General features: G+C 39.6%; 1 protein-coding gene across 1 annotated transcript in view; it reads left to right on the top strand.

Annotated features, from left to right (window-relative positions):
- MAN2A1 (mannosidase alpha class 2A member 1) overlaps window positions 1-26560 on the top strand; it is an 88532-nt gene that overhangs the window by 11158 nt on the left and 50814 nt on the right. Inside the window, exons 2-5 of the mRNA XM_089492372.1 lie at window positions 5942-6202; window positions 17789-17933; window positions 20991-21162; window positions 25401-25528. Of these exons, the coding sequence (XP_089348498.1) occupies window positions 5942-6202; window positions 17789-17933; window positions 20991-21162; window positions 25401-25528 (706 nt within the window). The remainder of the gene's footprint in view (window positions 1-5941; window positions 6203-17788; window positions 17934-20990; window positions 21163-25400; window positions 25529-26560) is intronic.

Raw genomic sequence — 26560 nt, 5'->3', positions numbered from 1 at the left:
ACAACCCTTCTGTTGGTTTTCTAAAATGAAAGCTAACAAAGATCAGTTCAGTGTTTCTTCATATATGTAGAAGTATCATTTAAAATTGTTTTAAGTTGTTCTGTGTCATAATGTTTTTGAAAAGTTAGTTTTCAGTTTCTGAAGAATAGTTGTTTTTGTATCTGAGAAGCAATCACCCACTTTAGGCTAAAGTTTGTGGTTTAATGAGAGTTCAGTGTTTTAAAAATTGACTGTCATTATTTGACAGTATTCATTTATCAGATGACTGTATCACTTTTAACTAGTTACATTAACAACTCTCCTGGGCAATAAATCCCACTGAACTTAATTGTATTTCCAGGGATAAACAAATTGTTCTAGAGCTTGGTATCTGTCTATTATTTCCCACTAGCCAGCATTAAAGTCCAGACAAATCACAGTGCTGTGTAACAAGTTATTTTATTTAACAGCTGGTCCCAATACACAGAAATTTCTCATTGTAGCAGGGAAAAAAGACATTTAAAAGTATATTTTTTATCTCTCCAAACAGTAAGGGTGGAGAGCAGACTTGGTGGAGGCCAGTTAGATTCAGGATGTCTCTCCAGGGCCAGATGACCACTGGTGCACTACTCTAGCATTTACACTTTTCTGTGGTTGTATAGTGGTGCATGGGAAGGTAGACAAAATCTGCCAGCTTCAAACAGCCCATTTCTCCACTACCTAACTTTTTGTTTAGCTGCTCATCTCCTGTCCTTTTCCCTTCTGCTGCCACTATCTGTGCTGGAATAATCACACAAGCATAATACACAGCCTGGATTATCTGGCACTGATGGGGACTGATTGAGAGTATCTAGTAAATACATATTGTTGTTATGTGCCTTGATGACACTTCTGACTTTTGGTTATCCTAAGGGTGACCCTGTCATGGATTTTCTTGGCAAGCTTTGTTTAGAGGGGTTTGCCTTTACCTTCCTCTGAGGCTGAGATAATATGACTTGCCCAAGGTCATGTGGTGGTTTTTCATGGCTGAGTGGGGATTTGTACCTTGGTCTCTTGAGTTGTGCTGGCTCTTGGCCCATTATACATAATACACATAAGTCATGCAAAATTATCCACTGGAATAGAACAATGTTGCTCACAGCAGATTGGGACTATATACCTCTAGGCATTCTTGTAAGTTCTATTCAACTCAATGGGACTGGTGATTAAACTTCCACTGGAAGGATTGCGTTTTGTAGGTGAGGTCGGAGAGGCAGAACACCTTTTTAAAAACAGCTGCTACATGATCAGACATGTACAGTAATTTCCTTGTTAAAAAATAACTGGAAGAAAAAGATCAATTTTAATCTATGTGAAGTAGCAGTTTGCTGGAGTACTGGGTCTGGACTTAGAAGGGACTAGGAAATAAATGAATTGCAGGATTCTGTTCGCATGCATACTTTTCTTTGTACACACATCCTCTCTTCTTTTTCTCAAAAATATGACATATTCTTAAACCTGAATAATACCTGTTTCTGAAATCTAGTTTTTACTAGTGTTAGCAATAATTTTTTGTTCTTTTGGTTACATTTTTAATTACAAATGCAAAAAAGAAGAGAAAAGGAGACAGGAGATTAAATATTACATGATATATTTATGGGCTGGACTTATTCATTAATTTAAGTCTATTATATGTTCAATAATATAATTAAAGTAGTGACTACAAGATACCACACCATTAAATGGTGAACGTGTGTCTTTTCAATCTTGGTGTATAAGACCTTTAGCTACTATTAAATTAAGAGTACACAGGATCACAATGCTGATAGCAATAGACTTGTAGTAAATAAGCAAATAACAAAGATTTTTTTTAAAATACAAAATTAATATGCTGTAATATGTTAAGCCAAAAAGGAGCTTCTACTGGCTATAACCTCAACATATGCCTCAATTCTTAAGCCCTAACTTCAGATTTACTCAAACTAGATCCCAGTGCTTGAAATGCTGCTTTCTCTGTTGCCTGTGAATGGATAGTATCCCCACTAACCACATTCTTTTCCCCTTTAAAAAAGTGTTAGCCAGTCTGTAAAGAGAATTCTTGTCATACTTGAAAACCTGAATCTGCCTTAGGTGGAATCAAACATTGCTCCATAGACTACTCTAATTGTCAGTGGCCCTCTGTAGCTTTAGGGGAAACCCTTCTCCTTGCTACTTGAAACCCTTTAAACTAATGATGCTTGTTGAGCAAAGATCTTCTATATGGAAGGTATGTGTTCTGCAGTTTGTCAGTAACCTCTTTCCAAAGCAGTAACCCCTATTTATTAAGTGCCTTAATTAAACAAGCTATGGGGTGCTCATTAAACTTAATTGCTTGCTAATGACTGCCCAGCTTGTGCATTGATATCAGTGTATTTCTATTCATTTTCCTTAGTTCTCATTCATCTTTATGTTTTCCTCTGTATTCCAGTTTTATAGTCTATTGTCCACTCTGTTTGTCCACATTTCTTTTGGTTTCTCAGCTTCTTACCTTCTTCACATTCTAGTTTCTCTACCTAGCCCTCAACGTGTTTCACTAACTTAGCTCCATTTTCCTAGGATGTTTTTTTGGACCTTGCGGTCTTCTCTACATGTTGTTTTTTGAGTAGCCTGGGCAGTGTGACCAAAAGGCAGGGGTGATGGAGGTTGTAGCCCAGCTACATCTGGTGGGTTTCAGGTTCTCTGTCCCTACTCTAGGACCTGTATGGGCTTCTAGCCTCTGCCAAACTGGTGGCTTTCTGTTGCCTCCTAGAAATTTAATGAGACATTTTAAGACCATTGTGAGCTGAGTGGTTGGCATGTTTGTTTAAATTTATATAGTTAATATTTAACCTTGTCACTTTAAGTGTTCTTCATGGGACAAATAACTATATACATGAATAAACATAAATGTCAACTGGTCAATGATTTGGAAGCTTTATCACTACAAGTTCAATACAGTATGGGTTTTCCTTTTCTTTGTATGATGCATAATAAGGGTCTTATGCTTACCAGTGAGTACAGAAACATCAACTTGCTCCCAAGAGTTTAATAATTTCATTTCTTGTTTCCAGAGGAATGCTTCTTGTCACAATGAGAAATGGCTTTTGTGTTTTGAAGGCTACAGTCCTAAATAAAGTTGCCTTTGGACAAAGTGGGCTGACTTCAATGTAAATATGTTTGGGATTACAAGTTCCTTTGCATAGATTGAGTGTTGTGAACTTGGAATTAGAGAAACAAAAGTCTCTTGGGCACAGAGAACCTAATTTTTTTAGTTTCTGGTCTTTGCAGCAGGATTGCTTTAGGGAAAAATAATAGTCAAAGAATAAAGTACATGATTAGCAGCACAGTGCTTAGTTAAGTCAGCATTTTCCCCATGCCTGCATAGGTTTATGAATCTGAGGAAGTAGACTCAAATCTGTGAAAGCTCATGCTAATGGGTTCTTTCTTTCAGTTAGTTCCAAAAGTGTAACTAGATCCCTTTGCATACTGGATTTATGCATGACCATCACAGAGGAGTAAGTAAATCCAACACCTGAAATGGTGGAAACACCACCCAGAACACATAACTGGTCAACAAAGAATCCCCAGTTGATTTTAGCCCTTTCTTAGGACTGGAGCGTGGCTTTGGCATGGCTTCTGGCCTCTTAGGATGCATGCATCATTTAAACAGCAAACCTCCAAAGTGACCCAAAGCAACTTTATTTTGGCCTGTCTGTATGGGCTCCTATGTTAGCAGTGATGACAGCCTTTAACTTTAATGTGATAATTTTGCCTTGACACCTTGAAATGCTGAATGTCTTATTCAAATCCTATTTTGGATCTATGTTGTTGTTTTTACTTTCCTGTTACTTTTACACAGAGAAACTGGTTGACTTACCTTTTAATATCCCTCAAAGTGGGCATCTAGACTGTAGTTCTGTGATTTATAGAAAGTTATATGAAAGGCTAGTAATTGCTCACTTTACGTTTCCATTTCAAAATTATATTTCATAATACAAAGTCATTTTCATTGTAATAAAATAAATGACCCCCATATTCTAGGACCTTTGCAGTAGGTTTTCCTAATTATAGAACCATGAATAGGGTCTGCCTTAATAGAGAGAATGTCAGATATTGTAATTTAAAACATGGCTATTGGTAGACTCCGGAAGATAAAAATTGAATATGGTTTGCTCTTAATTTGGTTTGCAATAGATATATGTAGTCTGATTGCTTACTTTTTTATTGATTAAGTTGTGTGTGTGTTCACTTTAATTATAGAGCTCTAAATAGCCTTGAATTTTTTTCATCTTTTTCGGGGAAAGTTCCTGGTGTAATATGATGATCATTACAACGTTTTTTTCCTTGTCTTTGGTCTATAACAGTGATTCCTAAAGTAGGTGCTACACTCCCTGGTCGAAGGATCCCGGGGGGCGGTGAGGTAGAAAGAGGGCAGTAGGGGGCCAGTGAGGAGAAAGGTTGCTGGTGGAGGGGCATTCAGTCAAAATATTGATGTGCAAGAAAGACAAGGGGAACCAGCAGTCTTTAGGACCATGGTGGGGATGAGGATTACATTAAACATCTTTTCAGGGTTCCCAGAAAACTACCACACAGCCTCACTGATCATTTTGTGTGGTGGTGTTTCCCGTTCTTTGCCTGCCCATGTGAGTTCACTCTCTTACTGGCATCTTTTACTAGTAGTGGCAATTGGGAAACTTGTGCAAGGCATTGCTTCCGTGGCTCAGAGGGTATTACTTCAGGGGGCATTGCTTCTGTGGCTCAGAGCGACACCATTTTGGGACAGATTGGAGCAAAGAGTAAGAGCACATGATGGCAGGAGAAAAGTGGCAGCAAAAAGGAGCTTTCAAATTTGGAACCCTGCTTAAGCTTTGTGAACTTTGCTGGGACCTGGCTAGCAGGTTGGAGTTGCACTGATGCTCTTGCTTTCTTTCATCAGACAGGCTGAGAGAAGAGTAGCAGAAGAAACACTTTCTTGTGAGAGAGTGGACAGTTAAAGCTGTGTGGGGGGGACATGTCTCTGGGGAAGGAGTACCTGTGTATGATTCTTGGAAAGAGTCCTTTGGCTTGGAGCGGCTCCTGTAATTAAAATCTCTCCCTTTCCGGCCCACACCAGTCTTCAGTCCAGAACATGTGGCCTCTGTAAACTCCCTACATTCACACCAGCTGTGCTTTTCTCTGGCCTGATGAAGGATTGAGAGTCCCTCCTCTCTAGGGAGAAGCTTCTCTCTTGCACCTGGTCATCCTTGGAGTAGTAATCGAGCAGTTGCCTGAGCAACAACCAAGAGGCCTCTTGTCCGCACTGGCCTTTGCTGCAAGGTTGGCATGGGTGAGAGGCTTCAGAGTCACTGCTCATCCAGCGTCTCCACTGCTGCTGCCAGGATGATAGGGAGGAAAAGGAGCAGGGACTGAGCAGCCAGCCAAACAGAAACTAAGAAGCCTCTTGCCTGTGCCAGTCTTGGCTGGAAGGCTGACACAAGCAAGAAGCTTCTTGGTTGCTGCTCAGCCAGCTGCTTTGTTGCTGCTCCCTTTGCAAACAGTCACATTGGTTGCTGCTCCCAAGGTGACTGGATGCAAAGAGAGCAGCAACCAAGATTTGTTGTTTTGAATTAGCAGTAGAAAAGGTAATGGTAAAGGTTTTCCCTTGACAAGATTGTCTGGTTGTGAGGTGGTGCTCATTTCCATTACTAAGCCAAGGGAGCAAGTACTATCAGAGATGATTCTGTGAACATGTGGGCAGCATGACTACATGGAGAACAGTAAACCTAACATAAAAAATATGCACTGAGGGGGAGGGGGGCACTAGGGTTGCCACCCAAAAGGAAATAGGGCAGTAGCCCGAAGAGGTTTTGGGGACCACTGGTCTATAAGAATTTAGTAAAGTTTTGAACTTTGGGAGGAAGGAAAAATAAAGTATGTCTGTTTATTGTTGACATGTTTGAATGACTAATGTTATCTGTCTCAACAGGGTCAGCTTTCAATACTGCAAGAGAAAATAGACCACTTAGAGCGCTTATTAGCAGAAAATAATGAAATAATTTCAAACATAAGAGATTCTGTTATCAACCTGAGTGAATCTGTCAAAGATGGACAACGTACTCCAGAAATTATAAACTTTAGTCAAGGAAACTTCTCAGAGCTATCACCTCTTGCCACTATGTACCTGTCACTTGATCCTGAAGATTGCCAGTTTGCTTCAAAACATGGAAGCCAAGCTTCAGATGTACAAGTAAGAATCTAATAATGAATGTTAACTAGTCTTTTTAAAATTCTTTGCCACAATGTAAGGAGATGTTCTTGATAACTTTTAACTGTGTGTTATTCCCAAGCCACTTAAATTAGTTAGCTGCCTTTTAGGCTAATCAGACCTAGTTAGATATATTTTACTGGAAAAGAGTTGCAAATATGTTGTTTTGACTGGCTTCTGTTTTGATTGGCCTAAGCCATCTTCCTGTGCAGTTTAAGGCATAGGTGTACAGAAAAGATATTTGGATCAACTGGAAGATCTGTGGGTGATTTGCAGTAGTTCAGTATGGATTCCCAGCACTTTCTTTGTTAACTGCCACCTGCCAATTAAACCTCTGAAATGAAGGGTATCCATGAGTGCTCCTGGAGTGAGTCCTTGTGTGGAAGGACTGTAAAATGTGTTCAGTTCTTGTTCTTCCAGAATCCAACATGATGCTTGCAGAAACCTCTCTTTCTGTCAAAAATATGCTCTCCAGAACTATTTATCATGTGAGGCGGTGAAAAAAGACAGAGCGGGAAAAGAAAATGGGAAAAGAAACCATACCCTATGAGGAATGACCTAGGAAGCTGGGGATATTTAGCCTGGAGAAGAGAAGGTTTAAGAGGTGATATGATAGCCCTGTTTAAATATTTGAAGGGATGTCATATTGAGGAGGGAGCAAGCTTGTTTTCTGCTGCTCCAGAGAACAGGACCTGGAACAATGGATGCAAGCTACAGGAAAAGAGATTCCACCAAAACATTAAGAGGAACTTCCTGACAGTAAGGGCTGTTCAACAGTGGAATAAACTCCCTCGGAGTGTAGTGCAGTCTCCTTCCTTGGAGGTCTTTAAGCAGAGGCTGGAAAGCCATCTGTTGAGTATGCTTTGAAAGTTCCTGCATGGCAAGGGGTTGGACTGGATGACCCTTATGGTCTCTTCCAGCTGTATGATTCTATGAAATTAAAAAAGACAAGAACTAGTATCATTTGCACTAATTCTGAGTGGAGAATCTCACCGACTGCTAATTAAGAAAAGTAGATTTTGAAAACTTGACTTTTGCCCACTACCAAAGATTGTGAGGTTTTTCTTTCTTGACTGTTTTGTTTTGATTCTTACCCTTTCTTTTCAAATAGACTGAGAATACATAACTGTATTATGGCTCCCCTGATAAATGAGAACTTGTTTTCAGCATGTGATGTTTTGTACTTAAAACAATATGTGCTGATAGTTTTTCTACCTTGCAATGGCTGTTTGCAGAGAATATTTTTCACCTGTTGCTGTGGAGCACTGTTTCTGATGAAAATTACATTAAAGACAACTTAAAAACAACATACTGTTACAAATCTATAACATAACATAATCAAAACTATGCATGTAGGTTTAGAAGGTGAAGATAATGGATAATAAAAGAACAGCAACAACAACTTTGAGCTAGACTGTTCCTTAAATATGCTATGGAAATAGATGCCTTGGTTCTTTGAGATAACACTGTAGTAAATACAGCTTTACTAGAGGTCTGCAGCCAAGGAGTTTTCTGTTTATTTAAAATCATTATGTAAATGTCACAGTTTGTCAGCTCCTGCCCTGGTGTACTTTCTCTAGCCACTGTTTGCCCCATTTCCCTTTTTTCAGACTCCTTTATATGACCTTCTCTTTTATTCTTTTTGTCCCAACCATCTTTGTTTTCTCTCCCTAACAAACCCCCTTCCTGTGGCCTATACATTACAGTCTTCTGTCTCTCTCATTCTCCAGAATCAGAGCAGTTCAAATAAAGCAATACAGAAATAAAGAAATCTCTGCCAATGATAGTCTCAACCAGTGACAATCAGATAACATTCTGCTGGTCCCATCCCGCTGTAACAGTAAAGAAAACCCAGACTGAGATCCTACTTGGTACCTGTGCCAGTGTAAATATGTTGGCATAAATTGCAGTGGTGAGTGTAAGAAAAGCTATGGGGTAGTACCATGAAGGAAGGCAGGCAGATTCTTGTGTAGAAGATAATTTTTGCACTCCTGGCCTTCTGGGAGAGGAGGCTGTCCTTGGAGCTGAAAGCGCCCTGGCAAGAGTGACTTGCAAATTGTCTTGTGGCAGATGCACCTTTGCAAGTCTATTCTTCCCAGGAAAAAGAAGAAATTGGTAGGGCCAGCACATGGAGAAGGTGACGTGATACTAACAGGGGACAGAAAAAAGGCAGAACTACTCGACACCTTATTTGCCTTAGTCTTCTCACAAAAGTAAAAGGGTGCTCAACCAGAGGAACATGGAGCAGATGATGCAGTAGAGGAACTGCAGTACAGGATAAGTAAATAGTACAGGAATACCTAGTTAATCTAAATGAATTCAAGTCGGTAGGGCCAGATAAACTGCATCCAAGGGTATTCAAAGAACTGGCACAAGTAATCTTAGAGCCACTGGCAATAATCTTTCAGAACTTCTGGAGAATAGGAGTAGTCCCAGCAGACTGGAGGATGGCAAATGTCCCCATCTTTAAAAAGGGAAAAAAGAGGACTCAAACAATTATTGAGAATTATCTCAAATTCTTGATATCAGTCTTTCTTGAGATTCAGGATTACCTCTTCACTATCAGGTTTGTCCTCACTGCACAGGATCAGATCATCAACTTAACTTGTGATACAAGTCCATTTTTTATTTCTCAATCTCTTGTGCACACATTTGTCAACAGTGTCTAGAGTGAACCCCTCTTTGATAAGCTGGTTCGGTTTTTCACTCTATTCTCTGGTGACCTGTTTCAAACCATAAATGCTCCTTTGCAGTTTGCATACAAGATGTTCTTTTCCAGGAACTTGGAACTTTATGGAGGCTGTTCCATAAATTGTCTAACAAAGACTATGTCTTGTTTTTACATAAAGATTGCATCTCCTCACTAGTGGCTTGCACCCACTTCTCAGAATCTTCTTTGACAGTCCATTGATCTTTTTCCAGTCAGAGGGTTTCAGAATTCCATCCTCTGTGGCTTGATAAGAGAATCTGTCAGGTGGGATACCTCTATTTGAGGGTTTTGACCTTCTCACCTGGACTTGGATTCCTGGCTCCGCTTCTTGCATGTCGTCTGGTTCCTCATCGTCAACTGGTCCACTGCAGGGGTAGCTCCTTCTGGATGCAGGACCTCTGGACGATGAAAGAACTCCATATGCTCTTGTTGCTTTTTCCACTGTAAATAAATCTACATAGACATCTTGGTTTGGATTAGATTTGGGCTGTGATCTTTCATCAATATAAACAGCACTTGTTAATTTTATTGTACGTCCATCTGGATTTAGAATTCTGTAAGCATTTGTAGCATAACCAACAAAAATTCCCTCTTCACTTCCGCAATCAAGTTTATCTTTCTTCTGTCGGGGAATGTAATTAAATGCTTTGTTTCCAAAAACCTTCAGATGGCTCTATTTAGGCTTAACTCCAGGCCATAAATGAAATCGGTTTACATCTTTGGATTTAGTTGGCAGTCATTTACACATGTATGTAGCAGTCATGATGGCTGCAAACCAATAGTGTTTAGGCAAGTTAGCCTCCAAAAGCATGGTGATTGCCATCTCCTTGACAGTTCTCTCTGCCACGCCATTTTGTTCCAGAGAATAAAGCTGTGTAGTCTGATGCTCGATGCCATGTTCCTTTAAAAAGTCATCAAATTCTACATTGACAAATTCACCACCATTGCCAGTGCACAGGCTATAAATTTGGATTTATTGTGAAATTTATTAGAGACTTAATTGAAGTACTCTTTGAATTTTTTGAAAAGCTTGACTCTTCTCTCTGAGAAGATAAGTGTATGTATACCTGCTGAAATAATCAACAATAGTCATAAAATTACCACCTGCTGACTTTTGATTGATTGGTGTAGAAAGATCAGCATGTAAAAGATCCAATGTCGCTTTGTAACTGGAGGTTGTGGAGCTCTAGTGGTCTTTGCTTTCAAACATTCTACACATTTTTCATTGTTAGAGCATGCATTGAATTTAAAGTCCCTTGCAAGCTCTTGATTGGCCAGTCTCTTAATATTTTCCACATTTTGATGAGCAAATCTGCAATGCCATAAAGTTGAACAGTCTTTGTGTTTGCTTTGGGTCACTTTGTTTGCAGATGAATGTAAAACCTGCCTCTGATAACAGTCATGAGATCCTAAGTCTGCTCTAAAAATCAAATTTTTGACATGAAAATCAAAGCAGGATTGCTTTCTGAAACTGACATGGTTGCTCCTTGATGTTGTGCTTTGCATACTATAAAAGGAGGCTTGTAATTTTGGCACATAGTAGACATCAAGGATTTGTAAGGTTTCTATCCTGTTGGGACCAAGTTTTGTTTGCAAAATGACAGTCCCTTTTCCCGGAGCAAAAACTTCTTGACCATTAGCACGATAGACAGGAAGAATTACATTTGCATCCAAATCAACAAACCCTTCTTTGCTGTTGAAGTAATATGTAATTGCTCAACTATCTATAAAGACTTCATTTTTATATTTATCTTCAGCAATTTGAAATAATTGTCCATGAATCAAAAAGGTATTAAAAGAACTGTCAAATGTAATATCAGAGCTATTGGCAACAATCTTTGAGAACTCCTGGAGAACAGAAGAAGTCCCAACAAACTGGAGGAAGGCAAATGTTGTCCCCATCTTAAAAAAAAAAAAAAAAAAAAAGGGGGGGGGGGGGAGAGGGTCCCAACAATTACTGCCCAGTTAGTCTGAAATCAATACCAGGAAAGATTCTAAAGCAGATCATTGAACAAAGAGTTTGTGAACATTTAGAAGGGAACATCATAATCACAAAAAGTCAACATGGATTTCAGTGAAACAAGTCATGATGGTTAATCTGACCCCCCCCCCCCTTTTTTTTTTTTTTTGGGATAAAATTACCAGCTTGGTAGATGAAGGGAATGGTATAGATATAGCATATGTTGATTTCAGTAAGGCCTTTGACAAGGTCCCCTATTATATTCTTGCAAATAACCAAGTAAAATATGGGCTAGGCAGTGCAACTGTTAAATGGATTGGTATTTGATTGAATGGTCAAACCCAAAGGGTGCTCAGCAATGGCTCCTCTTCATCTTGGAGAGGGTTCTGTCTTGGGCCAGACAACTTGGATGAAAGAATAGAGGGCATACTTATCAAATTTGCAGATGACACCAAATTAGGAGGAGTAACTAATATCCCATAGGAGAGGATCAAAATGCAAAATGACATTAATAGATTAGAAAGCTGAGCCAAAGCTAACAAAATGAATTTCAGTATGGAGAAATGTAAAATACTGCATTTAGGGAGGAAAAATGAAATGCATTGATATAGGATAGAGGACATCTGGCTTAACAAGACTACATGGGAAAGGGATCTAGGAGTCCTAGCAAGCCACAAGTTGAACATGAGTCAGCAATGTGATGACACAGCTAAAAAAGCCAATGCAATTCTAGGCTGCATCAATAGAAATATAGACCTGAAACACATGGGCCAAATAAAGCACTTTCTGGGTGGTTTGGGGGCATGGCGTTCAATTGATGCATCCCCCCAAACCACCCAGAAATCAGTCCAAGGCCATCTAAGACTGCCTGATGTCAGTCCAAAAAGAAGCAACAAAAAGCCACTCCTGCCGGCAGTCCATTCATGACTGTTGCAGTGGCTGGCTTCAGGACCGTGGTGTCTGGCCACTGCAGTCCCAGAGCAGTTGGGGCCGGAGTAGCCTCTGGATGCTCCTTTTGCCCCCTCTGCTTCAATCCATAGTGTCTAGATCGAGGGAAATAATAGTACCACTCTATTCTGCTTTGGCCAGGCTTCATCTGGAATACTGTGTCCAGTTCTGGGCACCACAGTTCAAAAAGGATGTTGACAAGCTTGCCCAGAGGAGGGCAACCAAAATGGTGAAAGGTCTGGAAACTAAGCCGTGTGAGGAGAGCTGGGTATGTTAGCCTGGAAAAGAGAACTTGGGATGACATAATAACCCTGTTCATATATTTAAAGGGCCCCATATTAAGGAAGGAACAAGCTTGCTTGTTGCAATTACCTGGACCAATGGATTCAATTCGCAGGAAAGGAGCTTCCTCAACATTCCTCAACATTAGGAAAAACTTCCTGACAGTAAGCTGTTAGCAGTATTACACACTCCCTTGGAGTGTGGCGAAGTCTCCTCCTTTGGAAGTTTTTAAACAAAGGCTGCATGACCATCTGTTGGGTGTGCTTTAATTGTGTATTCCTGCATGGCAAGGGATTCGACTGGATGGCCCTTTTGTGTATCTTCCAGCTCTATGATTCTAGCATTGAGGATCCTCTGAAGGCAGGCATTGGAAAAATAGACTTACTTGGAGCTGGTAGCCATTCTTTTCAAGATGGTGGACATTAAGAGCCTGCTTGCCTACCTGCCTTTGTAGCACCATGCAACCCAGGGAAAAGTGTACTTTGTTGTTTACAACTTATGGAGACCCTAAAGCAAACCTATAATTGGGTTTTTTGGCCAAGATCTATTCACAAGTGTTTCTTCCTTGCCATCCTCTGAGACTGAAAGTATATGATTTACTCAAGGTCACTCAGTTGGTTTCTGGGGCCAAATAGGGATTCAAACTGTGGCTTCCTAGAATCCAAGTCCAAAACCACTATACTGTACCGTGCTGGTTCTCAAAAGCTTACTATACTAGCATAATGTACCATTACACAAGCATAATGCACCAAAACATTCCAGCCAATATGTACTACTGACAGATGCTGCTTCATCATAGTGCAAACATTTTAACAACACTCATTATAGTGTGCCCGCATCATACGCGGATTTGAGCATACGCTCAAACCCGTGTAGAGCCGTACGGGGCGCAAGGGCCGGCATGTCCCATTGGAATGAATGGGGTGTGCACGTGCGCCCCCACACCGCCGCATGCACGAGCCCCATTCATTCCAATGGGGCATGAGCGTGCACGGAATTCGGCTTACGTGAGGGGTCCAGAACGGATCCCCCACATTCAAGGGTGCACTGTACTATAGTTTATGTGGGTTTTCCGGGCTATGTGACCCGAAAAAACTATGGATGCCGGCCATGAAAGCCTTCATTACTATATTGATGATGGTGGCTGTGCCAAGGTAACAGTCATTTAAACCCTTAACAGGGAGGAGTAATTTTAGTTGGTTTGAGATGTTAGAAGCTCACTGAGAAAGCTAGAAACTAGCTTCATATCTGATTAGTATTCAGTACCAGTAATTGTGAGGTGAAGCAGACAGGCCAAATGGAGGAGCTAGAAGCCACTCTGGGCATGATCGCTCTGGGACCATGGCAACTGGATGGCTTGCTCCCAAAATGGGCCACCATTGTGGTGCCAAACAGGCTGCTGGCAGGAGCAGCTTTTTGCCACTCCTTTTGCCTGTAGCTTTGGGTTGCCTTAGGCCGCCTCAGGGTGCCTTCTGGCAACGTCGGGAGCAGGCATAATCTAAACGCCATGCTCCCAAAGTAGTCGGAAACTGCTCCTTTTAGCATGTTTGTTTCGGGCTTGTGTGTTACTTTGACTTTAATCACCATAAGTTTATTCTCTGATAGCTTCTGCTGTTAAATAACTTAACTGTTGTAATCAAGTATAATTCAGGGAGAAAGGCAGCATATAAATGAAATAAATAAAATAAGTAAATAAAAATAAGATTAATTTTAATTTATTCAAGACTGTGCACTGATGCTTGTGCTAGCAAGATGATTCTTGAGTCGAGATAGAATATATTGATTGCTTAACTTACTGTACAGTTTAATACTTGCTTGCATTCCTCTGAGTTGGATGGTCATCTTTCGGGAGTTCTTTAATTGTGTATTCATGCATGGCAGGGAATTGCACTAGATGGCCAGTTTGGTCCCACCCAACTCATAAGATTCTCTGATTCTCTCAGTATATAAGGAGGGAAAATTTGCCAGCATAGTTCCATCCATTACTGCCCATTAAACTATATGAAATTCATTGGGGGGGGGGGGGCTGCCATAAGTTGACAAGCAACTTGAAGGTGTGGTGGCAAGCATACACACACACACATACCCCTCTGAATGTACATGGTCACTAAAAAGACAAAAGACCTCACTGGTTCTTCATGTTTTTGAAAAAAAATCCTTTATTGTAGGAAGTATGTATTCCTCTTATTTAAGATTGGTGGTGTTGGGGGATCTTTCCTGGTGAACTCTAGCATGAACATCCTCCCCTTCCAGCAGTCTTTGATAAGGGATATAAATATTTCCTAGAATAAAGAAATATTTTAAACAAGGCATTGAGAACCATTAATATGTGTGCTGCTGTCTTTTGTATTCTTGATTTCTCTCACAGCTGTATTTGATCCTGTGTTTTTGTTGAGTAGTCACATGCGGCTTCACACTTATTTCTCTTGTCCTTTCATGCTGGGAGGAAAATTCAGGCAGTGGAACCAGTACCACTGATATTTTATTATTTTTATGTTCACACACATATGAGTACTATTAGTACAACTGTTGACAGCTGAAGGAAAAAAAAATCTGTTAATCTGTTGTGTGACTATCATCAGATTTAAATTGTAGAATATTCTAAATGAACAGTAGTTTTGAGGATGTATTAGGAAAAAAAAGCTGGTCTCCCTGGTTCAACTTCCAGTTTTATTCTGGAAGGAAAGGCCCAAGGCTTAATTCAAACTCTTTTCCTTATTAAATCCCTAGACAAAGTGTTGTCTGAACATGCCCCAGTTTTTTGGGCAGATTTTTGGGCAGATTTCAAAGAATATGCAACTAAAAGGGCATTATTGTTGTAGGTATTTGAACTGCTTCCATCTTTTAGATTGGTACAAATGTTTTGCTTTTTTTAAAAAAAAACAACCAGTTACTCAGGCATACAGAAATGTTTATCTGTTGTGATGGCAGTAACATTTCATTCTCTGTGTTTGGCAGGTGGCTTCTTGTTAAGTTTTGGCAAGATTTAGTCTGTGGGTATGTCTAGGGACTAAATAAATGTTAAATAAGAACTATCCAGATCTTGAATCTGCATGTCTAGACATAAGCCCTGTTGAATTTAAGAGTAAACATTATAGATTACTCTAATATGGGTTTCCAAGTAGTGCCCTGTCCCATGATGTTTTTTTCTACCAGTTCAAGTCATGCTAGGTTAATAACAGGAAATTTATTCTCCCCCCCCCCCCCCCTTTGATGTTTGGGCCAATGTATGTGTTTATAAATAAGCTGAAAATCTGAAGGTGAGAAATCAAGGGTTTTGCCATCACTTTAATTAGGAGCAGCTGTTGTTTGGCTCATTTTCTCTTCCTTTTCTCTCTGTCATGCAGTGGCAATGGGATTTTCATCTACTCATTTCCCATTTCTCCATGATTCCTCCCCCACCCCACCCCACCCCATTTTTTGGTTTTGTAAGCTATTGGTTTTTGTAAGCTTAGTTGCCTGGACTGCACTGGCAAAAAGGCTGCATACAAATATAAATAATTAAGGAAACTTGGTAACTGCATATTTGAGGAATAATGCACCATTAAGAGCCAGCGTGGCTTAGTGATTTGAGCATTGAACTATGATTCTGGAGACCAGGGTTCAAATCCCAGCTTGGGCATGAAACCCACTGGGTGACCTTGGGGAAGTCATGCTCTTTTGGCCTCAGGATGGCAATGGCAAATCCCCTCTGAACAAATCTTGCCAAAAAAACCTTATGTCAGGTTTGCCTTAAGGTTGCTGTAAGTCAAAAATGATTTGAAGACACACAACAACAAACTCTTTTAATAGGCTCCACACTGCTGAAATATTTCAACAATAAGCATCCTTCTATGAAATCTGATACAGTTAGGGTTGCCATAAGTGAGGACCTCCAAACCAGGACAAATGTAGGACAAATGTAGGGCAACATTTTCAAATGTAGGATACGTGTTTATAAAAGTGGAGGATGCGCAAAAAATTGAGGTTTTTTTTAAAAAAATGTTTTTTAAATGCATGTTTTTAGGCATGATCAAAATGGAGGACATTTTGGCATTATTCTTAGACAGATGGCAGAAATGTACTTGCCCTCGGGTTCAACTGTACTTCTCAGAAGTGTGTACTTGGGCAAGGGACTGTGGTTTTTCTTCACTGCGCATGAGTTTGTAAAAATCACAGCAACTTACATTGGCCGTGCTTCAGAGGCTTGTTGATATCAATATCATCATCATCATCATCATCATCATCATCATCATTGGCCAAGAAAGGCAGACTTGTTAGCATTCAAAGCACCATAAATACACAAAAAATTCACTTGCATATATTTAATAATAAAAAATAATGAAAAAATAAATAAAAAAAAGGCAGGGGTGTATATATTTGATAATAAAAATTAATGTAATAAAATAAAAAACAAGCAATAATAAAAATTAATAAAATAAAACAAAAACAAGCAATAATAAAGTTAATGAAATAAAATAAAACAAGCAATAACAAAAATTAATGAAATAAAATAAAACAAGCAATAATAAAAATTAATAAAATAAAACAAAAACAAGCAATAATAAAATTAATGATATAAAATAAAAACAAGCAATAATAAAAATTAATAAAATAAAACAAAAACAAGCAATAATAAAATTAATGAAATAAAATAAAAACAAGCAGTAATAAAAATTTAAAAAAATAAATAAAATAAGTATTTTATATTTTTAAATATAATTTAAAAACCCCAAAATACCAAGGCAGACCTAATGGCCACTGACTCAGCTTTCCTCCTCCTTCTCCGGCCCAATTCTGCCCTGGCCTTCAGGCACCCTTCCTCCGGCTCCTTCCTCCTCCTCCTCCTCTCCCCCCTTCTCCTGCTTATGATGGCTGGCGCGCGTGCGCGGAGGGAACCGGGGCAGGCGCGCTCGTGTGGAGGAAAGTGGGGCAGGCAGGCACGCTGCCACTGGCCCCTGCTGAGGCCTGGGTGGCGCACAAGCCCTCACAGTGGGGACGCGGTGGCGGCGGCGCTTCTGCCGCCGAGGAAGGTGGAGCCGGAGGAGGAGGTGGGTTGGCGCCGCAGCAGCCGCATTAGCAGCAGCGGCAATGGCCGGAGAGGGCCCCCAAACCGGGAACAAGGCACAGGTGGGGGCCCAAACTGGACCGGGACCGGGAGGGGCCCCCTGAAACCATGATTGGCACGGGGGCCACCGGGTTATGGCAACCCTAGATACAGTTCATTACAAATACAATTTTTCAGTTATTCAAACCTTAATGATCAAACACGACCTCAGTTTTTGTATTCTGTGCCATTTCTGAGTAATCTTATGTTGACAGAATAAATATACCCATGTGTTGATGCTAAAAACACACCTGAGTGTCAATTCATAGGAATGCTTGGATATAAAATATGTGTACATATATAGACAGTAAACTTTCATATTGTTGATCATATCCCACATAGGCAAAGGTCATACTGAATAAGTTACTACTCACATGTTTTGTTAATTGAAATCTATGGCAGTACCAAATGAAATACGTAGATATGCAAATAAAAAATGTCTAGGTGAGGCTTTGACTGATGCATCATTTTCATTTTTTTGAAAGTAACAGGGATCACAGTCACACATTTGAAAGTGCAGACCTTTGCACTTTAGACACTTGTGTGTGTAATAATACAACCTATTCTTGTTATCCACTTTAGATGCTTGAAGTCTACAACATTCTCCCTTTTGATAATCCAGATGGTGGAGTTTGGAAGCAAGGATTTGATATCACCTATGACGAACATGAATGGGATAGTGAGCCTCTACAAGTGTTTGTTGTGCCTCATTCACACAATGATCCAGGTAATAATTATTCCAATTTTGATTTCATTAAAACTTTATTTTTATGGTAATTGCATCTGTATTCTCTGTGCTCCAAGATGATGGCTGAAGTAAATTGCTATTTAAATTTTACCAGATGGTATGAACTATGAGTACTACTGACAGTATGGGCTTGTCATATGTTATGAATGTCCTTATTTACATATGCTGCACTATTAGCATATACATAGGTACTGTTGAACTGGGAAACATAAGGATGTTTTGCAGAAGCATGATGCTTTAGAGTAGATAATATACTCTTTTCCAAAAAAAAAAAGAAAGAAAGAAAGAAAGAAAGAAAGAAGGAAAGTAGCTTACTGAAAACTTTTGTTAGGAAAAAAACATTGATTTATTTTACTATACTTTTTCCACAGGAAAACATGGGCTAAATTAGTATACCATCCCCCAATATTAGACTTGTAGACTGCATTAATAATCCTATACATGAAGATTGACAGAGGTGGGAAATTGAAGTTTATGCCAAATAAGGAATGGAGAGAGTGCAGGTTAAATGGTGAAGTAGGGAAAGAACAGAGTTATCAGAGATGGACAACCAGGGACTGCCCCCTCCAGACTTCAAAGGATACCTCTCCCAATGCTCTTTAACATTTTATAAATTTTAAAAACCTTGGGGGGGGGGGTGGGCTGGAGACTCCACAATGTTCTCTAGGAACTAGAGGGGAATAGCAATTTTGGCATGCTGTGAAAGTCTTCTGGCTTGTTTTAGACATAGGAGAAGCCTTTTTTTTTTTTTTTTTCAAACTTGGAAGTGGTCAGAGCTCAGTTCAGATTTGGTCTCAGAGCAGTCTTCTTCATATAGTAAAATGTTATTTAATTATTTGATTTATATTCCATCTTTATTCCAGAATAGAACCCAAAATGGTTCACAATTTCTCTCCATGACTACTGCAGCAGGATTTTTTTTTTAAATTGTGCTTTGCAAGGTAGACTATAATTTGTTTACTGCTAGGATGGATGTAGAGTGGTAGTCAGTGTAGATTAAAGGGGTCCCAAAGTATCTTGTGTGCTGGTTGATTACAGCTACTTGAAAACTCTCTCATTTGTAGTTTTTGTCATAAATTCACAATGGGAAAGTCACTTTACCTGCCAATCTGAGCATCAAGTTATCCTCATAATAAACACTCATATATCTAACATTGGTTGGACATCTGAACCAAATAATGATGTTGAGGCCAAATGGTTGGCCAAACCATTGTTAGGGACCCCACAGATGAACCCTGTCCCAAAACTGAAAAAAGAAAACAAAATAAAACACACACACACCCCAGATCCAAAACGATTTGTGATAATATCTTAAAACAAGATCTTTCCTTAGACCTCCATTAATATTGGGAAAATCATAAATGTAAAGAAAGGCAAGGGAACTTAGGAAGGAGCTGGGGGGTAGGAAGAGAAGCTAGCTTGAAAATGTTTGGGTTTCAGGTTGAATCGGACTAAAGACCATTAAGAACTTCAGCACAATGCTCTAGGCCAGGGGTTCCCAAGCTATGGTCCGAGGAGCCCTTAGGGCTCCATGTGCACTTTCCAGGTGCTCTGTAGCTGCTCCAGGAAAATGAAAGAAATAAAAATTTACTGAAATTAAAGAATAAGTATATTTTTATATATACTCCTAAACACAATTAACTTGTAAGACATAGGCTAGGCTTCTTCAAGGCTTTGCCATAGAAATAAGGACTTCGTGAATCAAAAAGGTTGGGAATCCTGCTCTAGGCTTTCAGTTGTTCCCAGCTTGCACATTAGACACAGTGCTTCAGGTGACTCCTACAGAACAGTGCATTCAGATTTCATATGCTGAAAGTCACCATGGCTAAGCTTTTCAGTAACAGGAGTGTACAGATAGTTATCAGCAGTGGAAACAGTGAGTAAACATGACTTGACACTGAAATGGATCTTTGGCATTGTCCTATAATAGGGTAGGTTTTTTTTATTTCTCAAATTTTCCTGAATCACAAGGCAAATCTGGGGAGTGAGTACATTCAGTCCTGAGGCTTTGAATATTACAAACTACTCTAAATAGTCCTTTGAGTTAATATGTAATAGAGCATTATGATTTTTAGGAAGATACAGAGCCAAACAGTGTGAGAAGGATTGAGAGTCCAAAATTTACAACAACTTAAACTCTCATGTAGACTGAGTAGAGCTGTGATTTAGAGATTTGGCAACATCCTACTTTGCCTCCTTAAAAAGCTGTGCAAGACTTGATATTTTTTACACAAAGAAAAGGTGAAACAACTTCAACAATGAACTGTCATAGATTGTTTCTGTTTCTTGATGCAAAAAGCTTGAACTAACCATTTGATCCTTGAGTCCCCCTGGGGGTTAGCTTTGAAGCCCCCAAAGTTCCCAGATCTCAGTTTTAAAAAATACCCCCCCCCCAGGAAAAAAAAGCTCACTACAACTGCAAGTTTGGCTCCCTTTGTCCCATATGACCCCAAGTCCTCAAAGAAATTGACCATATTTCAGCTGATTCCTGAAACTGGAAGTGATGCATGCCCTACCACTGTCACAGTTGCCCATCCCTCTTCAAGGGAATCCTAGGTTGTCACTTTTCCCCAAGGATGATCCAGAATAATGCTGTGCTCAAGGTAGAGTGGCCACCAGGATATGTTCCTTGAGACCAACTGCTGCCACCAGAGAATGGCAACCACCCCTCCCAAAATGAGTGATGAATATGAATAAAGGAATTAGGGAAAGGAAACTTTTTTGTGTTTCCTTGTCGCTCAGTATGTTCATTTAGTAATTTAAGACTGCTGAGGCAAATTAAATCCTCTTGGTTTCAAAATCTTTCTAGCCCATTAAGTTTTTACATCACCATTTTTTGCTTTAAATATATTTACAAACATTTTAAGATAAATCTCTCTGTGTTTGTATTCTTACAGTTCTGCTTTTGCAAATTTGTCACTGAAGAAGTTTGGTCATGCAAATGATTATAGTAGTGTTCTTGGGAAATTTGGATTGTAACTGTCCATTTAATTTGGTCAACATATGTTATTTGTTGTTGTTCTGTTTGTTTATCAGGTTGGCTGAAGACATTTGATGACTACTTCAGAGATCAGACCCAGCATATTCTCAATAACATGGTTATAAAACTGCAAGAAGATAAGGGGAGGAAATTCATGTGGTCCGAAATTTCATATTTTTCAAAGTGGTGGGATGGAATAGATAGTCAAAAAAAGGATGCTGTGAAAAGGTCTGAATTTTTTATTTCCTTATTTCATGCATGTCTTGTCTTCATATCTGTAAGAAGCTGTAAAGGTGCTTTTAAACTACATCAATATTCACAATAGTTGCATTCAGTATTTGTACTTTCATAAATTGTAGTGTTCTAATGCATTGCTAAATATGGATTTTATTTCTCAAATACTGCTTCATGACATTCCTGTTAATATTATGCTGCTAATGTTAAGCTACAAAGCTGTACAAGTACAAATACTTTGGACAAGAGTTTTAAGTAGTATCATGAGTGTTTCTAATGGGAAAAATATTGGCAGTATTGCCACTCCCCCTCACCCCCCCCTTGCAGCTGCTGCAGTAATTTGGCCTGGCTTATGACTCCAATGTTGTCATTGACCTACTCCAAATACTTGTTATGCTATCATAGTTAGGCTAACAAAATTCATATTTCCTGGTGGAGAATTAACTGTCCTTTTATGCCCCACAAAATCAAATGAAATATTGAGGATGGAGAGGGAACTAAACTGCGTTAAAGGGGTAACCCTTTGGAAGCACATTGTCATCACTGACACTTGAGGGTCATTCTGCACCCAGTCCTTCTCAGACCTTTGCCCTCTGTCATGTTTCCAAGTCCAATTAAAGAGTGGTTATGCTACTGTCAAAGATCTAATCAAGTGAGAATATTAACTTGTATTCTGTGATTCTACATTATCCACAAGCTATTTTATTTTCATCCTAAGTACGTAAAAGCTATAATGTTTCCTAGCATTAATACTTCATGTATTTGTTACCTCCTGTATAAGCTGAGGGCTGGTTTCGGGCTCAGAATTATGGTTTTTGATATAACCCTTGGGTAAGTGGAGGGTAAAACCTACTGGCATGTAACAAAGCATGAAGCAAAGGAAAACAATGCCAAAGAACTTACAAAATTCCAGCAGGCACAACTGTTTGTGTTCATGCTAAAGGATGGATAGATGAATGGACGAGAGAGTAGAGGGGCAAAGATCAGTATTTATAGGACATATTACACTCTTGCCATTCACCAGGGATGCTTCTTTTTTAAAGAAAATAAAGAGTTAAAGTACAGTACTTACTTGGCCCTGTGGATAAGTTGGTTCAAGTTTTTGAGGTCAATTTTTTGACTAAGATTTCTAGACTTATACATGAGTATTTACAGTAGTTTATGTGGGTTTTTTTAGACAGCTTTTTTCTGAAACTAGGATTATGTTGCATGTCGTAGACCAGGGATAGGGGTTGCATGGCCTTCTAGTTGCCATTAGAACCTCATTTTACCTCCACATTAGTTATACTGGCTAGGGCAATTGGAGTTGCTGTCAAACAGCTTTGTGTTGGCCACACATTCCCCAGCCCTGATGTACCTTTGTTCTAAATTGCTGGCAGTAGTTTCTCAATGAGTGTTAAAGTACTTGCCACTGACCCTAAGTACAGATCAACATAGTCCTCTCAGTTCTCTGTACAAGTCAGATGGGTCTGTTCATGAAGTTGTTAACACTGTAGCTAAATCATTAAGTTAGAATTCATAAATAAGCTGACAGGAAAAATAAAATTATATCAAATTTATTATCATTACTTCTCAAAGAGAAAAACAGCATTGTGTTTCTGTCACAAATCATAGGGATCAGCATGCAGTTCTTTGAAAGAGATTTGCTTGTATATGTTTTTAGTATGGTCTTATTTTCAGTAGTGTTACTGTGGCACATCAATATTCAACAGTGGGCTTCACAGTGTAATACAGTTATGATAAAAAGTGAACATATCACTATTCTTCTTTATCAACAACTTTATGTTATCTATAAATGATCTCATTTAAATGAATGGAAATGTTTGGAATTAGTGATTTTAAAACTCGGTTGATAGGTATGCCTTGGAATTGCCATAAATCAGAAACAACTTGAAGGCACTTAACAACAATAACAAAAATAAACCATACAATCTAAGGGTCATTTAGTTTTCCCCCCAAAATCATAGGGACTGGTATAGTAGAATAAACAAAAACAATGAAATAATTATTTTGTTGGAAAGGGTGATAGTCCTGTCCAGGATGGCATCCTATTTCATATAGTTGCTGTTCACAAATCAGGCTTGATTGTTAGTGGTCATTTGTTGTTCTCAGCCCCAGTATGTTGGCCATCAACAGGCTCTGGTATATGACCAGGTCCATTCAGCTAGAATGACTGACAGCCATCAACAAATGTATCCTGCATGAATTTTTCTAGACCTAAAAGAAAAACTGCATTGAAACCCACAAACATTCTTGCCACAGGTGCCTGAATACTCTTCTGTTCATTTGGGAGCCATGCATGGCAAGGAAGCACAGCATCTTCTAGCACAAGTAGTGAAAGAAGGGAAAGGCTTGCTCAACAGGCTAGCACGGGTACGCTACTTGGTTAGGGAAGAAACATGCTGTCTAAACTTAGCACCCTGCTCTTTTCTGGCCAAAGACCACATCCTCCAAATTCTGTGAGACTGCCAAGAATACATGGGAGGTCTCTTGTGATTATGTTGAGGTTTAGAACAGGCAGATACTTATGTCTGTTTCAAAACTGAGTCCAAACCAAGACCTCCCCACTTCCTTTGTCTTCAGTGTATGCCAGAGAATTCAGGTGTTGTGATGGGATCTTTCTTATTCCACTATTGGTGGGATGGCAGGAAAAAGCAGCAAAGTGGGCAGCTACTTCTAAAATTTGTGTAAAATGTGCATGTCAGGGGATTTGAGAGAAAGAATCAGATTTGAGAGAAAGAATCATTAAAAAATTAATAAATGTGGGGTGAGGCAAACAATCAGCTTCTATATATTTTTAAATAAGAGGCTGTTCTCTTCATTTGCATTGACCTCACACAGAAAGAAGTAAAGATATGTGCAGAAGTATTGCACTAATCAATTAGGTGTCAAAAGTGTCACCTAATTAGGTGTCAATTAGGTGTCATTTGGCTTAAAATTAAGTGTGTAACTATGCTCACTGGATTATTATCCATTTTTATATTGGGTTGTTCTTCTTTGTGGTCTCGGTGTCTAACACAATTGGGTTTTGTGCCTGTGCAGAGACTCCATTTGGAGAACTGAAAAGCTGAGCAGATTGGTGGGAAGCTCTGCCCCTCCCATGTACTCAGCATGCCCAATCCCGCCAATCTAGCTCCTCCTTCAGTGCTCTTTCATCCACCGCAAGAGAAACACTCCTCTCAGATTGCTCTTCATTGAGTCCTCTTGTGTATTTCTTTCTTTTTTTGTCTTTTCCTTGTGAGCACATTGCCCGTACAGAGCCTGAGGCGAGGCTTTTTTATTATTTTTCTCCACCCGGCTGGGTGCTTTGCTCTTGGGTCTCCTATGACTTCCAAATCTTTCTTCAAGTTCTCTGTGTCTTCTAACAGAAAGGTGCCCCTCACCAATGGACATTCTAAATGCCGTTTTTGTTTGGGTGAGGGCCACGTAGCTGATAGCTGTACTATTTGTCCTTCTTTCATCAGCGCGGCTCTGCGCAGCAGGGCCCAATGCCTAAAACTTTTTTTGCTGGGAGTGCTCTTTCTGTTGCAGAGAGGTCTTCTTCCCAAACTGATCCATTGGCTTTGGTGTCCATTTCCAAGCTGCCTAGATTCCCTAAGCTGTCCCAGAAGTCATCTACAGTTGCATCTTTTTCTTTGACATTGACTTCTCTGACTCCCATTGTCGACCTTGCCTCCTTCAATATCAAGGCCCTCATCGTTGAGCACTGGCTCTTAATGGTGCCGGTCTCACACAAACACGCCCTACCTCCCCTTTGTCAGGTCCTTGCTGATGTCTTGCGGTGTAGAGTAACCTAGTTGGGTGGGTTACTCTAGAGTATAGTAAATCTCACTGAGACCACTTTAAGACTAATTCTAAATCGAACTAGGAGGAAGCAGTTCAAGTTTGAACAGACAGAATGTTTAGGAATTAAATGAACTTGGGTCAAAATGTTTCCAAAGTTGACTAAATAATTTTAAACATATTTTATATAATTCATCTTGTATATCTTAAAATAATGTTATGATTAGAGATTAAATATGTGTCTCATGCTCTTAGTATAGTTGTCAGTTGCACATATAATTTGCAGTAAAATATGCATCTCAAGTTGATAGAAGCGATAAAAATGTTTTATGTGAATGATTAAAGAATTGTCAGTTTTGTTAAGATTATTATTCCCACTATCTTGTGTATATCTGAATAAGAGTGATAATTATGTGCATGAATAAAAGTTCAGTAAACATATTTTTCAGATTAATTGAAGATGGCCAGTTTGAAATCGTAACTGGGGGATGGGTCATGCCTGATGAAGCTTCACCTCATTATTTTTCTTTAATTGACCAGCTGATAGAAGGACACCAGTGGCTAGAGAAGGCTCTAGGTTGGTTCATTGAAATTTTGTCTTGGGATTTGAATTTTATTGCTGCTTCTATTTCATTAACGGGAAATTAGGAGATGAGTTTTCTGTCACTGAACTACTTTCATTTATATATTGTTAAATCAGTTTCTGGCTTGTGTACAAGTTGCAAGGCACACATCTTAATTTATATAACACTGTGCTTTGATATCAAAGCTTTAAATGCTAAAGTGAAGCTGTGAAAGTGGAGGGCTGACTTTATTGTCATGTGATGAATATGTTTGTGCAAATACTCATATAACCTCAGTTGGCAGAAGTAATAATTTTGTTTCCCTTGTCATCATCTGTATTATATTAATATTAATACTAATCAATCAGTCTTTTTTTTTTTAAAGTGTAGATATGATTAAAGTTGGCTTTGGAAAACATGGCTTAATGTTTTGAACTCTGGCTGATACCAGTGCAGATGTAATGTCACAGAATAATTAGATTCAAAACACAGTTTGCATAACAGGGCTGCCAATCTCTTAATAATGGTTAGGAGATTACAGACAGAACATTCCCAGTAAGCAATCCAATAAAATTTGATCAAAAATTTACATAGAAAGTGCCCTTCAAACTTTAAACACACAGCTATGGCCTAAATCCTATACTTAGTTCTAATTGGAGTGACCCCTGTGAATCTTAGGCGCGTTACAGACCACCTGTTTGGGGCGGCCTGTAACTGGACCTTTCCCCGCTGGATCAGGGCCTCAGCTGCCACAGTGGCAGCCTCTGAGGCCCCGATCAGCCACTTTCCAGGCCCCAGGAAAGCGGCAAAAGGCTGCTTCCCTGCGGCCTGGAAAGGGGTGTCCTTGGGGCTTCATGCCCCAAGGACACCCAACAGAGGTGGGGACGCGGAGAAAGGGGCCGCTCGACCCCTTTCTCATTTGTGTTGCTGGTGCAGCCGTGTAGAGGGCTGCAGAAAGGGTGCCCCAGTCGCCCTCGTGCAGCCCCACTATGTCACTTCCGTGCTGCCCCGTTTGGAGGTGGCGTGGTCGTGACGTAGTCATAGTG

This window comes from Sceloporus occidentalis, unplaced genomic scaffold, assembly GCF_023333645.1.
Source record: "Sceloporus occidentalis isolate IW3139 unplaced genomic scaffold, rSceOcc1.0.p SCAF_1, whole genome shotgun sequence".
NCBI lineage: Eukaryota > Metazoa > Chordata > Lepidosauria > Squamata > Phrynosomatidae > Sceloporus > Sceloporus occidentalis.
This window is presented reverse-complemented; position numbering and strand designations above follow the sequence as displayed.